Genomic DNA, 16,934 nt, shown 5'->3' on the forward strand with positions numbered 1-16,934 from the left:
AACCACCAATCTGCAAATTATACTATTGTTGCATTCAGGTTACTGTGTAAATCAATATTACTATCTTGGTGTCATAAGAACTGGTAATATCGTTTTCATTCTGAAAAGACTCTTTGTATCTGTTTCTTTTCGCCTAGCCTGAAGTTCATTCCATTTAATTAAAACAGCGCTGAGCGTTGATGCCAGTTTCTCTCTCTCGAACGCTTCTTGTCAAACTCTTCGCCTCTCCACTCTAATATTTCAGAGCAGCTCGTTGACAAGAAACATTACAAGCGGAACTTTCCACTTGCTTTTGGCGCACCGCCTAAAGGACGAATACCTCGTCACGACAAGCGTTTGCTTTCTGAAAATAACAATCTCATTTTGCTCAAGTGTCATTTTGACACGTTTATTTTTATTCCCTTCGTTACTGACCTCAATTAAATACTGAGAGTGTTTGAAAAAAATATGATCTAGAATGAGGGAGTTGCCTCTGGAGTGATCTTTGCATGTTTTCGTGTGTGACCTTTGACATTATTTTGCTGTTTGAGTGGACTAACCACAGCTGTGATTTTGATACATTTTTTGTTTCCATCTTGCATGCTTGCATGTTAATGCAGTGTTGGCAGGACTTCATCTAAGTACAGTAGCACTCTGCCTCCCAAGATGCCTTTATTAGTCAATGGAATTCATAAGGATATTTACAGGTAAGGCGGCCAAAAACCAACACTTAAGCCATGGCATCCTTTCTGACTAATGAGGATTTTATAGCATCTGTGACGCTCAAACTCACTCAGATCTCCAGAGCACTTTTATTATGGATTAGCTAATGCAATATACAGAATGCCGGTGCATATAATTTTTTTTATCATTGTCAAAGTCTGACGCAGTATTTTTTTTCACTCAGCAAAACCATTAAACTGGATGTCCATGATAATGTTGTAAATTTACTGGTAATAGGGAGAGTAATAATTGTTCCCCTTGAAGTGCGCTTAATTGTATTGAATGTGCACTGGTACTTAACCTTAATAGTTTATTTTTAAAATATACTTTATATACAGTATATATATACTTTCTAATGATCATCTAATAATTAAAGGCCAGTCTATTGTACTTTAAGAGAGTGCATTTTTGCAATTGTTTTAAAAATGATGTCAAGTCATATTGAAAGTTTTAATTTTGAAATAAATTTTAAAGCATTTTTAATAATAATTTGTTGCGCTTTAAAGTACACTAAAGCCCTCGTGAAGTGGTTGACAAATTTTAACTGTGGTGTTATGCATTTTAAATGTATTAAATTGCAACTTTAATATATTTATAATATTTAAATTCATTACATACAAATGAAATCTCAGTTCAGTTTGAGTTTCCGTAAATTCTCGTCGTTACATTCAGCAGGACACTTTGACCATATTTCAAAGGCAATAGAAGTGCTTAAAAAATGTATATAAAAATGCACTTCACTGGGTTAATTGGGTTAAATCAGCACTATTTGGCTAATTGCTTTTAATATAAATGCTTTTTGTCTGTCTGTAGTGTTATGGTTTCTGTGGATGTTTAAAGTAGCATCTGCAATTTAAAACATACAATTTATTTGAAGAGTTAGGAAGTAAATCAGCATTAGCTATAAACATCTTATGGCATGTCCTAACCAGGCACGATGGGACAAGCTATTTGTCTGTCCAAACCAAGCAGGCCCATCATTTCTTGAGAAAGCTATCCTCGAGTGTTCTCTTTGGTTGGGACACAGTGTTAAACATCCAACAGGTCTCCACAGAAACATGGTCATGTGATTACACTGTTTAATGTTTTAGTTTTTTTTCTGTAACTTATGTGTGCTTTGGTTTGCACTCGTTGGACTTTTGTTTGTGTTCAGCTTAACACTCCCTGCATGCCTTAAGTCAAAGTCACGGCTGTCTGTAGTCAGTGCCACTCAACGAACAGTCACACGCCGAGTTCTTAGGTTCACAGACAAGATCACCATTAGGTAAGGGGTCAAACATGTCAACCCTAATCCCAATATATATATATATATATATATATATATATATATATATATATATATATATATATATATATATATATATATATATATATATATAAACTACATCAAACAGCCAACAGCTCCAAAGAGCCAACAGCTCCTCATTCAGATTGTTAGAAAATTCAACCATTGTCTCACTCACCACCTTTTAGCAGCTTTCTTGACTTCCTCCCCTAGACTTACAGGTTTGCTTTTAATTTTATTTTGGACCTAACTTTTTTTGTTCTTTGTCATCTTCCTTTTTTCCTTCTTCTTTCTCCATTGGATGGCATGTTGTGACCCTAGTGATCTACAGCCATCTCTTGACAGGGTTAGAAGTGCTAGTACCAACTGTCTGAGACCAGGTTCTAATTCCAATTCACCTGAACGAGACAGGTACACTCTTTATTTTGAATTGGATTATTTCAGTTTTGTGAATTTGTCATTAATATCATTCACATACATTAAAGTACACTCTTAGAATGTTCTTTTGTGATGCTCTTTAAACACAACAATCACTGGGTCTTATTTACTGATGTGCATACACACCAATTGTTTTGCTTAAAAGCTTTGTGCAGACAAAAGTATTTTTTTTTTAAGTAAAATTTTGGTCACAATAAAATTTGCCTCAATAGACACCTGATTTTCTGCTTAGTAAGGTAGTTTTAAGTTTAGGTATGGGTAGTATTAAGGATGTGGTCATGCACAATATGTGCGTTATTTTTAATAATAAGCAGTCAATATGTTATCAGTAAGCATGCAATAAGGTATTAATTAATAGTGAGAATTGGTCCCTATATTAAAGTGTTCCCTAAATGTTTATATAAATAAATTACATACATTTAAAAAGGTTGGGGTCATTAAGATTTTAGATTAAGATTAGGATTTTATGTGTTAAACCTTACCAAGGCTGCATTTAGATAATTAAAAATAAATATGAAATATTTATATTTAAAAGTGTAATATTGTCGAATACGAGCATAATCTCAAATAAATTTCAAATAATGTGTTCTGTTGTAATATATTTTAAACGATCATTTGTTCCTGTGATGGCAAAGCTGAAATTTCAGGATAATTACAGTCTTCAGTTTCAGTATCCTATACTGATTCTTTAATGATTCGTGTTGGAAACAGCTGAGCTGCTTAATATTTTTGTAAAAACTGCAATACTTTTTAAAGGATGCTTTGATAAACAGAAAGGTGAAAAGAGCAGCATAATACGTTGACAAAACAACATAACATAGATAATGGTGAGTTGATTTATTTATTTTGTCATGCTCTAAAAAGGTTTGTGAGCTTGCGTGGCAAGCCTTGAATTATTCTAATTATGCTAATTAGTAACAGCTAGCAGATTCATTAGCTTTAGAATGTTAGCTTTTTCTGAGGACGTACTGTAAAACAAGAACGCTTTAAGTACATGCAAGTATTAGTAAATAAAACCCAGTGTGTCTACATTAATGTTAATGTCAAAGTAACACACCACCGCTGAGTCTCTCACTTCGCACTGCTCTGTTTTCGTCCAGTGACTCTTATGGCCTGACAGTTCTGTTTTGCGTCCTCGATAGGGAGCATATTTCCAACCACTGTAGCTGGAGAAGTGTCAAAAATGAGTCCCCTGAATCTGTGCATCTTCTTTTATGTTTGACATGACCATTGCTCACAGTCTGTATTGACTTCCCGTGTTTCTTCCATCTCCACTTTCGAACTCTTTGGGTGTTTGTGGATCACACACGCACACACTCACGCAGGAGCACCCAGTCTCTGCCCCGTACCAGACCCACGAGCCCCAGGATCCTAATTCAGCATGCCTCCCCAGAAGACGACAGGTATCCCTCCTGTCCTCCAGTCCTATTGCTAAACCTCTCTGCTCTTCTAACCTGTCCGTCCCCCCTCTGCCGTGGGACTAGATAGTGGATGTAGCTAACCCCTCCAGCCTTCTGTAGCTTCTGACCCGTAGCTTGTAGTGACCCGACCCCGCGATTATTACAATGTGATCGTCGGTGTGTTATGTAAATTTTCAGCAGCTTAGTAGCTTGAAAAACGTGGTGACTTGTGGCTTTCGTGCTGTGATGTGTAGTGCACTGTGCTTCATGAGGTTGTATTTTAATGCTTTTTATCTAAACTTCTTTATTCTGTTGATACTGTCTACTACCTTCTTTCTCTGATTTCTCCAACGGTTTTTGCTATTTAAATACAGTCTCTCACTTAACAGTGGCTCCAAAAAGTATTTTAACACTTAAAATATATATGAACATCTTTGCATTATTTAACAAAATATCAAACCAACTGAGGCATAATTTGAATTTAAACAACCATAAGCACAGATAAGTAAAATTTCAGATACAAATGCTGTGATATTCCGACATTTTAAGTGTCCAAATACATTTTGGGGGCGCTGCATGTGTCTTCACTGATTTTTTTCTGCATTCGACTAGAACTGTAATGATTTCAGAGGTTTTCATTTGAAAGTTTTCGGGCGTGAATGTCACATATGTCATATGTGACCCACGATGCATAAGAGTCAAGTGTCTGTTTTCCATATCATGCACAGTTTGTCTTGTATATGTCTTAATTACTGTATTTTTGTTATTGTATATTTAGCCACTTAACCAAAGTGTAATATAATTATGTTTCATTAACATCAGCCCATACTGTGTCGTTGTGTGTCTATGTGTCCACGCCACTCATATGTGTTTGACCGTGATCTTATGAATCAGCTGGGTTTTGGAGGCTATGTTCCCCGCTCAGGAGACAGTACACCACCTCAGTGCAAAGCCAGACGCACAGAGGTACACACACACAGGAAGAGCTCTAGTGCACATATAGCTAGCAGTAACGTGTCCATCTCCATCGTGGCATTTTATTAGACAGAAGTTTCATTTAATGTCCGTCCAGTCCTGAGTGAATCCACTCCTCATTCTTTTATTTTTTTTGTCTCGCCTCATTCATTTCCATGTTGCAGGCAGTCGAGAACTCTGGACAAGCCTAGCTGTCAGAAACTTGGCAAGAGAATATCTGACAGTGAGCGGTAAGACTTATCAAACCATGTCATTTCACGTCACATTTGCATTGACTGTTGATTGAGGTCTTGTGTGTCCATACAGTACCTATTTTTTAGACACAAATCACACTGGATAAAGCTTCTAGATTGGATTTGTACAGTGTTTTTGTTTAATGATGAATAACTTATGTACGGTTGTTCCAGGCCTTTTCTATATTTTATAAAAGGGCCCAAAATTAAGACATCGCCAAAGCTCCAAATGTAAGCAAAAATGTACTTTCATGAGTGAATAAATTGGTTTAATAAGAGTTACCAGTTTCTCGAAATTTGTGAAAAATAAATGCTTCAGTTAAAATGAGGAAAGCAGTGATTTTAAAGTGCCTCTATTATGCCAATTTTAAGGCTTCTAATATTATTTTGGGAGAGGCCTAAAATAGGTTTATATGCATGCAAGTGTTTTGTGTGCACTACACACTCCATGAAAGGCAGTATTACCTGTAGAAGAATATGAAATACATAAAAAATATATTTCTTTTAATAAACGATTTGGTTTTTTTTTTCAAAGGGCCCATTATTAGTAGTTATGGCAAATGTTACATTTGGAGTTTGAGTATATTATGCTGTATATTACACTGCATATATATTTTGAACTTTTACAGGGAAACGCTGCATTGGCTTCACCTCAAACACATTTGTTTCTTCACACGTTCACACTTTCTCTGTCTATTTTTGCAAATGCTTTGTTGGCTTTTTTATCCATTTTTTCATGTGGTTTGTCACATTGATTTTATTTTTTCCTTTATTCCTTTATTCTGTCTTTTATGTTTCTATTTGCACTGGCCTGCAGCATTCAGCCAATCTCCATTCTAAAGGGCTCCCGCGGGAAGAGGGTATCGCTGCCTCCATTGGGTAAGGTGACCCGTGAGGGGGTCAACCCCAGGCTCACCCCAAATGGAAAGGTGCTGACCCTGATCTAGGCTGAGAAGCCTTGCCGTGCCTAACCCATCCTACACAAAAAAAAGGCTTGTCATTGCTATAATCGCTGCTGGTTTTGCTCTTTTTTTCCTCAGATGTTTTGTGTGGTTGATGCCTTTCATAATTGAAAATCCACCCATCCTCATCACCTACCCACAGCTTTCTGTGTTTACCGCTCTTTTGCAGTTTAACGCAATTTTTTTCACTGGTTTCACACCTCTTGTACTTGTTTTGCTTTCCTAATTGCTCTTCGCAATAATACATATCCGATGTGATTTATAATGTACCCCGAATATGCAAACACTGCTCCGATCAAAATAAGGTGGTATAATGTGTAGTACTTCTTGATGCTGTTTGTAGTTTGCATTTTGGTGTACTCGGGTTGATGATATTGATGGCCTCTGTACTAGATCAAAATCATGAGCTAAAGTTTCCATCACTCTTTTTGTCTCTCTCTTTCTTTCTCTCTCTCTCTCTCTCTCTCTCATTCTGTCTCCTCTATCAGGGTGCAGCCGCACTCCAGCCCCGCATTTTCCTCATCAACAGCGGCCCCTTCCTCGACACGCAAGGTTAGACAGCTTCCCCAGGTCCCCGCCAAAAGCAGCAGTGTAGAGCAAGGTACAGTCATTGTCTGCTGAATTGTACTAGTTACTTTTGCAGATGTTCTCTGAGTAAATATGCAAAATGTAAATTGATGAGAGTTATTTATGTGTTAGCTCTCGCTTCAGAGGAGCGAACGCGGCAAATGAAAGTACGTACCTTCCGAACAGCAGCTCCATCCAGTACCAGCCAGGATCTGGAGAGGACGCTCAAGAATAAAAGAGAGGTGAGTGCTGTTTGTTCTCTCTCAGATTAGAATTCATCAACACTACCGTTCAGAAGTTTGGGGTCAGTATGAAAATTGTCAAAAATAAATGTAATGTAATGATTTGTATTTTTTTAATAATTGTTAACTAATAATTGTCTAATTTTAGAATGTACTTTTATCCTGTAATGGCAAATCTGAATTTTCAGCAGCTGAGTTTTCAGTCTTCAGTGTCACGTGATTGTTCACAAAGCATTCTTATATGCTGATTTGGTACTCAGTCTTTTTCATAATTATTTGAAATTCAGAAGAACAGCATTTATTTGAAATATTAAAAAAAAAACACAAAAGTCTTTTTATCAATTGAATGCACTCTTCCTGATTAAAGTATTGCTAAGAAAAAAACTGAACTGCAAACCTTTTGAACTATAGTAGAGTATAATCCCATAAACTCATTCAAACTGTATTTAAATTAAATGTTCATTTTTCTTAGTTCAGATTATGTATGCATTCATTTTTTTGTGCATTTCATTCCATTAGCTTTATAAGGAGCAGCGACGGAGCTGTGACAATGTGTCCCATAAGTCCTCAGACAGTGATGTCAGTGACGTGTCAGCCATCTCTCGCGCCAGCAGTGCCTCGCGGATCAGTAGCACCAGCTACATGTCCATTCAATCAGAACGACCCAGGGGTCGCTTTAGGTGAGATGCATGGTGTAGTATCACTCTGGACTTTTGGATTAGTTTTGTGAAAGTTTCTAATGTTTTGATTATCACTTAAATGAAATCGTGTAATCAACTCTTTTTTTTTACATGGGTGAAAAGCAATCTTTTTGTTAGGAATGTTCTATGGAGTGCTTATTGGTGGTAATAGCAATATATATATTCTTATAAAATTATAAAACCACAGATTTATCTTCATATTGCCTCCTTATTTACAACTTATTTACAGTCCCTTCTTGAAGTCCACCTAAAATGGTTGCACAAAATCTTGCACAAAAAGGTACAAATTAGTTTTAAACAAACATTTAACCATATAGATAATGTAAACACATTGGTGATTAGTTTGAATAAATTGGGTTGTAAACATGGAGTATATTTGCACTTCTGTTAAAAATGTCTCAAAACCCTCAAAATTTTAACAGAAGTGTACATTGTAAATCTTTTTCGATCAAAATAGCAAGGACAAAATCTGTTTTCCATTATTCCTTTAAATGATTCTCAGTCTCCGTCTTTTCCATAATAGCGTCATTCTCAGATTTTTATGATTTTCGGTAAACTCGTGTCGAGGGAAGCAAAAAAAAAAAGCAGACAGAGCGTGCACAATAATCAAATGCAGAGGGTCGTATTAACGTCAGAATAGTCATTTTCCATTTGTCATTTGGGTTACTGAGAGTCTTTGCTATTTTTCTCCCCACGCCAGCCGTCATATTCGTCCATCCAGCCGCAGCATGCTGAAGAGTACGAGCGTTAGTGGGGAAATCTACACTCTGGAGCGTACGGATGGCAGTCAGTCGGACACGGCTCTGGGAACACTGGGATCGGGAGGGAAAAAGCGCAGATCCAGCCTTAGCGCACGTGTAGTCGCCATCGTGGGCATTCCCTCCCGCCGCAGCAGGAGCACCTCTCAGCTCAGTCAGACAGGTCAGACACTTCCAGCCGTTCATGTGCTCACATGTGTCAGTTCCTTTGTGCTTTTTAAGTTAAAAGCTCAGATTTCTATGCAACAGTGAGAGAGCTTGGACATATATAGATATAGATTAGCTATTGTACCTTAGAAAATAAAATATTTAAATAAGTTATGCTGCTCAATGTATCTAATACCATACAGGGCCTTCGATGAGGCCTTTTGTCCCATTAAAACGCATCGTTTAGATGTCACTGTCCGCTAAGGTCACACATTGTTTTACTAATGCTGACAGTGTCGGGGTTAAACCCCAAAAGAATTTAGTTTTAAATATAACTTTTATACTCTTTTAAACACCAGAGAAGACTTACAGGACGAGTTTCATTGGCTTAGTGTAGCCTGAGGTGCCCTCTACTGGTGTAAAAGCTAAAATTATGGCCAAAAATGCTTTAGTAACAATGCAAAGACATTTAATTGAATGACATTAGTGTCATCCGGGCCAAAAGCAGTATCGTCACTAAAACTGACAAGTTATAATAAGCAATTTCTTTAAAACCGTTTGCCAAGAACCTTGAATGTTTTTTTTTTTGTCTTCCCGCATTGCTTAGATTGCTATCTCTTATCAGTGTTTCCTCTATTTTACGGGGTCATCGTTGTCTGGTGGATCTATGTATCAGGTCTTTCTGTACCCTGTTTCACTTCTTAAAGTAGCATGTGTCTTTAGTCTCTGTTAGCGTGGAAGCTGAAACCTCAGGCTGGAAATATGAATGGCAGCATGTTAGCACTGGCAGAAGTTCATTGTGTCAGGTGCAGATCAACCCTGAATTCCTATCAGATGTAATGTAGATAAATGCCTTTGAAGTTGGATCTGATATCCTCTAAAATCTCATATTTTAAGCAGGGTCTGTTTATAGTTTAATAAATGGACTGCTGAAAAAAGAAACAAATTCAAAAAGGATGGCAAAAGAAGTTTTTTTGGCACAGGTTTCTGCCAAGCGCCTGGATAATATCTTAAAAGGCCCATCAGATGATAAATCAGGAAGAGTTGCAAAGCTGCGATAAATCAGCATTTTAAAGAGCTCCGCTGCTTTGTAACAGCTGTTCCACGCTCTGCCCACTGCACCAGCCTCATCCATTCACAACCATAGCCAAAACTAAAAATAAGATTACCGTAACACTTTCTAAATCTGTTTACACGATTTAAAGCATTAGGTATTAAGGAATAACAGAAATGACAATTCTTTTAAAGCATTTACTAATTTTAGATCACGGTCATTTATGCATATAGTGTTATATAGTGAAACATTTTTTTTATTGTATTGCAGAAACATTAATTAATAGTATATTTATGCTACCATTCAAAAGTTTAACGTTCATCAGTTTGTTTTACACTACATTTATTTGATTAAAATACTTGTCTGCAATGTTTGCACAAGATCGCACACTATGCACTGATGTGGCTAAGACAATTACTTAGTTCTTAGCTTTGTGTACCGTTATGTAGCTCTGTGTTTTGTTTTGTTTTTTGGAAACTCTCTGTTGTTTCTGTTGTTTTTATTGTTCTATGTAGCACCAGGGTCCTTGAGAAACTTTGCTACACATTGAAGAAATGACAATAAAAGCTTCTTGAATCTTGTAAAACTATATAAATTATAATGTATTCCCAATAATTAATTTTCAGCAGCCATTGCATGATCCCATTAGACAGTTTTTAATAGTCAAGACTGTTTTGTCAAAAAAAAAAACATCTAATGATTAGAAAAAAAGGACTAATGATGACAGTGACATTGGCTGCATATTATAGCAACCATTGTTGGTATTATTCATTTAATATATTTCAAAATGACGTGCCAAAATCTGTTCATCTTTTAAAACATCTTGTGGGCCGCTACAGAGCATGTGGTTCAGACACCCCTGCTTTAAAAAGTTGTTTGCTAAGAGGGGTCAAACGACAAACCGAATCTCAAGACACAAATGATCCTGATGTACTATATTCCATATACCAGTGCTTTAGTGTAGCATTATCGTCTTCAGTTATTTTCTGCTCTGAGCAGTCCATGCAAGTATGTTATTGACAAACCAAAAAAAATTTTTTTTTGTCAGAATAAGCCACTGATGGTGGATTGATGAAAGTGAACACGATGAGTGAAGAGATAAATCTCTCTGCAACATTTTTTACTCAAACAACTGGGTTGACAGCACCACCTCAGTGGTTGACATTTTCAAAGGATCTGTAATCCATCAAAAGGCCATAAATAGTACGGATGGTGCCCCGTGACGTCCAGCAGGAGATGTTATACTCACCAGGGGTGAAGAGCTTTATATTAGATGGCAATATTTTCTCCTGAGTGATGGCTGTAAGAACAGCACTTAAACATCTGGGTACACACACGCACCTACGTGTAATATATTTACATGTGTAAATATATATAAAAAAATCTAATGAAATGTTTTTTTATTTGCATTTTTATATGGGTGACAAATAAAAACGTGTCCTCTGGTGTGACAGCAAAAAAGTAAAAAAAAAACAAAAAACAAGTAACATAAGAAAAATGTATCTTCATGTTTTTTTTTTTCTGTCACACCATATCACTCAATGATGTGTCAACTACCCATGTATATAATAATTCAAAACAAGCCTGCTTTATAGTATCATTTTTACTGATGGTAATAATTAAAATTCCCAATACAAAATAACCCAACTTCATTATGCTAACTGTGGTTATTAATTATTTTATCCTAGTAGTATTTCCATTTTGGGTTCATGTTTTGTAGGTTTGACAGATTCTTTCCCTTGTCCCCCTGATGAAAGCCCTGTGTACTGTACTGTAAAACAGTTTTTTGTCCATCCACAGAAGCAGCCAACAAGAAAGCAAAGGGATCCAGTCAGATCCAGCGCAGTCAGGAGACGGGAATGGCAGTGGAGTATCCCCGCAACGTCATGGCTCGCCAAGCCAGCCGAGAGTCCACTGATGGCAGCATGAACAGTTACAGCTCTGAGGGCAAGTTAGTATCCAGAGCAGTGCAAACCCTTATTTTTGGATGCAAAAAACTATGCCGTTCTAAACCACATATTTATTCAGGATATCGGTTTGTTTTCTTCACAACTTTGCAACAACAACTTCAAACACGCAGGACAGGGCTAAACTTAAATCAATCCACCACGAAGACCAGATAAAAAACTATAGGGAATACGTGCACAAGGCAAAACAAAAGAGCAAATGACATGATTAACGATACACAGGTGAAAAGAGTGACATAATCAATACAGCTGGGTCAGAGGAACAAAACAAAGGTGGAGAACTGAAACAGGGAAAAACAGGGAAAAAGTCCAGAGTAACAAAATTATCGCATTTTTCAAAAAGGTATTAAGCAGCACAGCTGTCTCAACATTTACAATAGTACGAAATGTTTCTTGAGCACCAAATCAGTATATTAGAATGATTTCTGAAGGATCATGTGACACTGAATGCTGAAGTAAATTACCATCACAGGAATAAATTAGATTTAGAAATATATAAATGGAAATCAGCTTATTTAAGCAGTAACGTTTTTCACAATAACACTAATGTACTGTGTAATAAACACAGCCTTTTGAGTATAAAAGATTGAAATGAAGCATATTGTGTGTATTAAGACGTTTAATGTAGCTCCGTTCTAATTTCTGCGATTTTACCCGAAGCTGAACTGCTTTCGCACTCCTTTAAAATGTCTTGTCTCTGGTGTTTTTAGGCATTCGCTGCAAACCCATCACTCATACATAAGTGGTCTCTCAACAGGCTGTGTGTCACGTTCATGTGAGCTTCTCCTCTAGATTTATTTGGAAAAACCATAAGGATAAGCTAATAGAAACAGTCTGATTTACAGAGCTAATGCTGTGTCCACTACTTTTTCAGCTCCATTTTTGGAGCCAGATGGCAAGCGGTACTCCCCTATAATAATTAAAATATCCATCATCATCGGAGAGGGGTCTTGGCAGGGTCTGTAGCTCCACAGAGAACGGCAGCCGCGCTTGCCTTTGTGGCTTCAGAGCAGCGATTTGGTCCCTGTGCCACTTCACAGAGTGTGACTCTGCGACTCCATGATTTGAGACTTATTTCAGGTTAACGTGTTTTAAGCAGTCTGAAATCAGACGAGGCAGTTCATATGGTAGCACGACACGGGCTGGCACGTCCCTCAGACATTCCTGCTGGAGTTAGGTCATGGAAATTGCGCTGGTCTCCAAGGAAATATTGAGTGTATTAAGAGGGGCCTTAACGCAGGACAGGGTTTACATACCATACACAGCTCAAGTCTGCTGCTGGAGGAGATGGGCCGCACTTCACGAGCTTTTGAACTCTATATGAGGGCAGTAAGATCATTCTGGATTAAGCCTACTTAGATTGTATCCAAATAAACTAATTGTTTTATAGGGTCTTGTTTGTTTTCATATGTTGTTGTCTATTGTATAAAGATTTGTTTTTTAATTTTCTTTTAATAAAAAAAGTATTTAAGAATGACTGCATGATAACAAGACACTTACTGTAAACTACATATGAATTGCCGTCTTACAGATGAAATATATCCATCCGTCTATCTGATAACTTGTGTATGTCTCAGTCTGATCTTCTCAGGGATGAGGTTAGGGGCTGACAGCCAGTTCAGTGACTTCCTTGATGGTCTTGGCCCTGCTCAGTTGGTGGGTAGACAAACTCTTGCCACTCCTGCTATGGGTGAGTAAACATCTTCATACATGTACTGATCTCAGTTGAATGGGATGGTATTTAAAACTTTAAAACACTTTGTTTTTTAGGAGATGTTCAGATTGGACTGATGGACAAGAAAGGGCAGCTGGAAGTGGAGGTTATCAGGGCCCGTGGTCTTACACCTAAACCAGGTTCCAAGTCGCTGCCGGGTGAGAGTGTGCCAACAATACATCCAGTCATTTTCTTTAGCAGTTTATAATAGTAAATCTAGATCAAGGATGCATTATTTGTCTTCTACTCATTATGTGAACACTCTTATTTGTGTGAGTTAAGGGTAAATTAATTAGTTATGTGCACTGAACATTCATAAATGGTCGGTAAGATTTATTTATTTTTTTAGAATTAATGCTTTTATAGCCTACAGCAAGGACGCAATGATCAAAGCGTCAAACATGTGTAACTGAAAACCTGAATATAAATATACATATATTGAAATAGAAACAGTTATTTAAAAATGTAATACTATTTTACAATATTTTTGATCAAATAAATGCTGATTGTACTAATTGTAAATATAACGTGCCACCACCATGCACTATAAGTGCCTAGTTGAGCACTACGTCTGCTCTTCACAGCTCCCTATGTCAAGGTCTATTTGCTGGAAAACGGAGCGTGCAAAGCCAAAAAGAAAACCAAGATTGCACGAAAAACGCTTGATCCCTTGTATCAGCAGTCGCTGCTGTTCGAGGAAAGTCCGCAGGGTAAAGTTCTCCAGGTAGGAAGCAAATTTCATTCTTGTTTTCAGTATGCCCAAAAGTCTAACGTTTGTGGGCACTGACCACCGAGTGTGTCCTCAGGTAATAGTCTGGGGAGATTACGGCCGCATGGACCACAAATGTTTCATGGGAGTCGCCCAGATTTTTTTAGAGGAGCTGGATCTTTCTAGCACAGTGATCGGTTGGTACAAACTGTTTCCCCCTTCATCATTGGTCGACCCGACGTTAGCTCCTCTCACTCGTCGCGCTTCCCAGACCTCGCTGGACTCTTCAGGGCCACCAGGCATCAGGTCCTAGTGAACGGACAGGGAAACGCACGACCCCAGTGGACCAAGGACCCGAGGCAACAATCAGAACCAGAGCGGCAGATAAAGAGACAGATGGACAGAATCATGATCAAAGCTTTGCTGAAGCCTGACAATCACTTCTCTCTTTTACTTTTGATCTTTGGGTTGTAGAGATTTCCTTTGATCCACTCTGCTCCTTTACTGCATGTTTTGTTGCTGATTCGACCCAAATAAAAAAAAGAGAAGGAAGGGAGAGGCAGCCGAAACGCGAGCCCACAGTGGCGCCGGTAGCCTAGATCGCTCTGGTCAGTCAGCGCATTTATTTTCTCACGTGTTGGCGAGAGTGAGAGGACAGCACTGCCCCTCCTCTATATTGCACTTTCAGGAATTCCCTCTGCTGAAAGACCAGAGGTTGAGGGTTAAAGGTCAAGATTTAGTCTTCTCAGAGAGTTACCTCTCTGCATCACGGATGCTGCATCCGAGGCCCCGCCGTGTGCCGGTCTGGCACGAACTCAGACTCAGATTGTGTGACTGTGGTGCGCGTGTGTGTGTGTGCGAGAGTGCGTTTGCATCGAAGAAGGCAAGGAGACGCCTGAGAACCTTTTAAGTCTGTTTACAGCAGTCGCCGTCGACTGCTTTGCCTTTTCACGTTAATGTTGATTTGGTAAATAGGCACACTTTGTAGAATGTGAAAACATGCTTCATGTTTTCTGACGTTTGTGTCATACGAGCTTCACGGACGACACAAAACCACTTGTATTCGATTCACCGGGACTGTAAGAAGCTGCCACTTTCATTTAACAAGAAAACATTAGCTCACTAGCACGTTGGATTTCCAGGTTTCACGCGTTCACGAATCCTATCTTACAGGCATTTCCGAGCACTTTTAATTCAGTTCCGTTTGGTAAAGGACCTGTACATACCGATATTAGAATTTCTACCCGACTAGAGTTTACATTATTTTAATGCAAGCACAAATGCTTGATTTTTTTTAACAAAAAAAAAAAGAGAAAAAGTTCAAGCTTTTGGGGATTAAAACTAATCGAAAAAAAGAGGCCAAAATCGAAAGCTTCCTGTTTTAGCGGTTTGCCATCAGTTTAGTTGATTATAAAAGCAATCTCACAGATCCCCCCTGAGCATTTTGAATGTGACAATGAGACGTTCCAACAAAGGGAACAGACGCCACCAATGAGGGGAACAGCATGAATCTGGAACTGTTCCAAGTTGCATGCACATTTTGTAAAACAAGACAGATGAGAAAAAAAGAGACTACAATAAGTGTGTGTTAGTTCCACAAACTGTAGGCCAGCTTGTATGTTGCATGTACTTGTACAGTTTGCTTGTACTTGATATAAATAGATTATCAAATAAAACGAAGCCATTCATTCCATGTGTGGGCATTTGGCCGGGTTCAGCCATACACACAGGCCTTATTTTGGGGCTGAATGTCTATAAGAATTTTTGAATCGTTTGATTTCCTTTTCTTTTTTCTTTTTTTTTTTAAACCCTGGATGGATAAATAAGTGCTGTACTGTAGTACTGAGCAAACACAAGGCCCTATTTTATTGAAGATGTCGCTGTTCACTGTAGTCTGTACTACTGTGGGGCTAAAACTAAGGTAGATAATCTGTATAAAAACTAGAGCTATCTGTATATGGAATATAATTATGAAAATCACAATGACTTAGAGATATATCGATATTGAAACAGAGTGTATCAAGTAAACATCACTTACGTACATGCATATATTGTAAATACGAGTCTGCAAAGAGGTTTACTTATATTTACAAAGCGGCCCCATTCGAGTTAATGGATCAGTGCTCTGTCTCTTGGTTCTGCTGAGCGGAAGAAGGGATGCCTCCAAAGTTTTATTTTAGTGATGCCCAATCTGACGAGAGAAATTTGGACCTCTATTGACTTGTTGCGTTACCATAAATGCTCACGAATCCTCGTTTCAAAGAGAAGTTTACTTTCTATGCCTGGTTACGGCAGACTTATTTACTTTGTCAGTATTATTCAAGGATACTGATTGTTTACAGTTCGTGTGTTCCACTGAAACAAAATTGAAAGTATTCACTGCAACATTTCTTGTTTGTACAGCAGACGTGGCTCAAATAATGTGTATGTTTTATATTCAAGAGTTCATTTTTATTATTTACAAATAAAAGACTGTGTGGAAGAAAATCTGTGTGCTGATTTTTTTGCATTATATTTATTATATTTGTTTTTTAATTTAATTAAATGTATTATCTATTCTAATTTAAAAGGCATACGATATTCATGTACCGATTATTTTAACAAAAAATAATAAAATGTAATAATAAAATTATTAAATATTATTTTACATTTTCTCATGCCTCTCAGGTGCATCCTGTCCACTGATGCATCATACTATAAATAACCATAATCCAATCTCTCCACCACGTGGAGACAAATAGCATTACACTGTCCCTTCCTTTTGTTAGTGTTTATTTTTATGTGTTTATTTATTTATTTATTTTTGTATAGTTGTTCAAGGTCACTGGTTTAACCATTGCTAAAAATAATACTTCTATCGGTGCTTCGGATTTCTGGAAATGTGACAATAGACTGTGTTGTGTGTTTATATAACCAGTGAACAGCTGTTCTTATGCCTAATTAAATTATTTAGCTGATTGTAATTTAATGTCTGCTCACTTGAGCAATACAAGTAACCATTCTGAAGCCTATAGTGGAATGTGGCCTAAAAGAAAGATGCACTAAATTACTTGTATAATGCTGTGCTGTTATTAGTAGTA

The 16,934-nt window shown here is 37.6% G+C and overlaps 1 protein-coding gene across 21 annotated transcripts in view; it reads left to right on the forward strand.

Moving 5' to 3' along the window:
- LOC122356515 (regulating synaptic membrane exocytosis protein 1-like) overlaps nt 1-16,341 on the forward strand; it is a 60,646-nt gene extending 44,305 nt beyond the window's left edge. For 11 of the 21 annotated variants that reach the window (XM_043255266.1, XM_043255267.1, XM_043255268.1 and 8 more), the window contains 13 exons: nt 2,309-2,398; nt 3,751-3,828; nt 4,720-4,791; nt 4,965-5,030; nt 6,484-6,596; nt 6,695-6,804; nt 7,324-7,484; nt 8,206-8,426; nt 11,265-11,415; nt 13,009-13,121; nt 13,202-13,303; nt 13,730-13,869; nt 13,952-16,341. In XM_043255266.1, the coding sequence (XP_043111201.1) occupies nt 2,309-2,398; nt 3,751-3,828; nt 4,720-4,791; nt 4,965-5,030; nt 6,484-6,596; nt 6,695-6,804; nt 7,324-7,484; nt 8,206-8,426; nt 11,265-11,415; nt 13,009-13,121; nt 13,202-13,303; nt 13,730-13,869; nt 13,952-14,167 (1,633 nt within the window). In that variant the 3' untranslated portion in view covers nt 14,168-16,341. The remainder of the gene's footprint in view (nt 1-2,308; nt 2,399-3,750; nt 3,829-4,719; nt 4,792-4,964; nt 5,031-6,483; nt 6,597-6,694; nt 6,805-7,323; nt 7,485-8,205; nt 8,427-11,264; nt 11,416-13,008; nt 13,122-13,201; nt 13,304-13,729; nt 13,870-13,951) is intronic. The other 10 variants (XM_043255279.1, XM_043255280.1, XM_043255281.1 and 7 more) reach the window with 5 other exon arrangements.
- Nucleotides 16,342-16,934: the final 593 nt, after the last annotated feature.

This window comes from Puntigrus tetrazona, chromosome 13, assembly GCF_018831695.1.
Source record: "Puntigrus tetrazona isolate hp1 chromosome 13, ASM1883169v1, whole genome shotgun sequence".
NCBI classification, from domain to species: domain Eukaryota; kingdom Metazoa; phylum Chordata; class Actinopteri; order Cypriniformes; family Cyprinidae; genus Puntigrus; species Puntigrus tetrazona.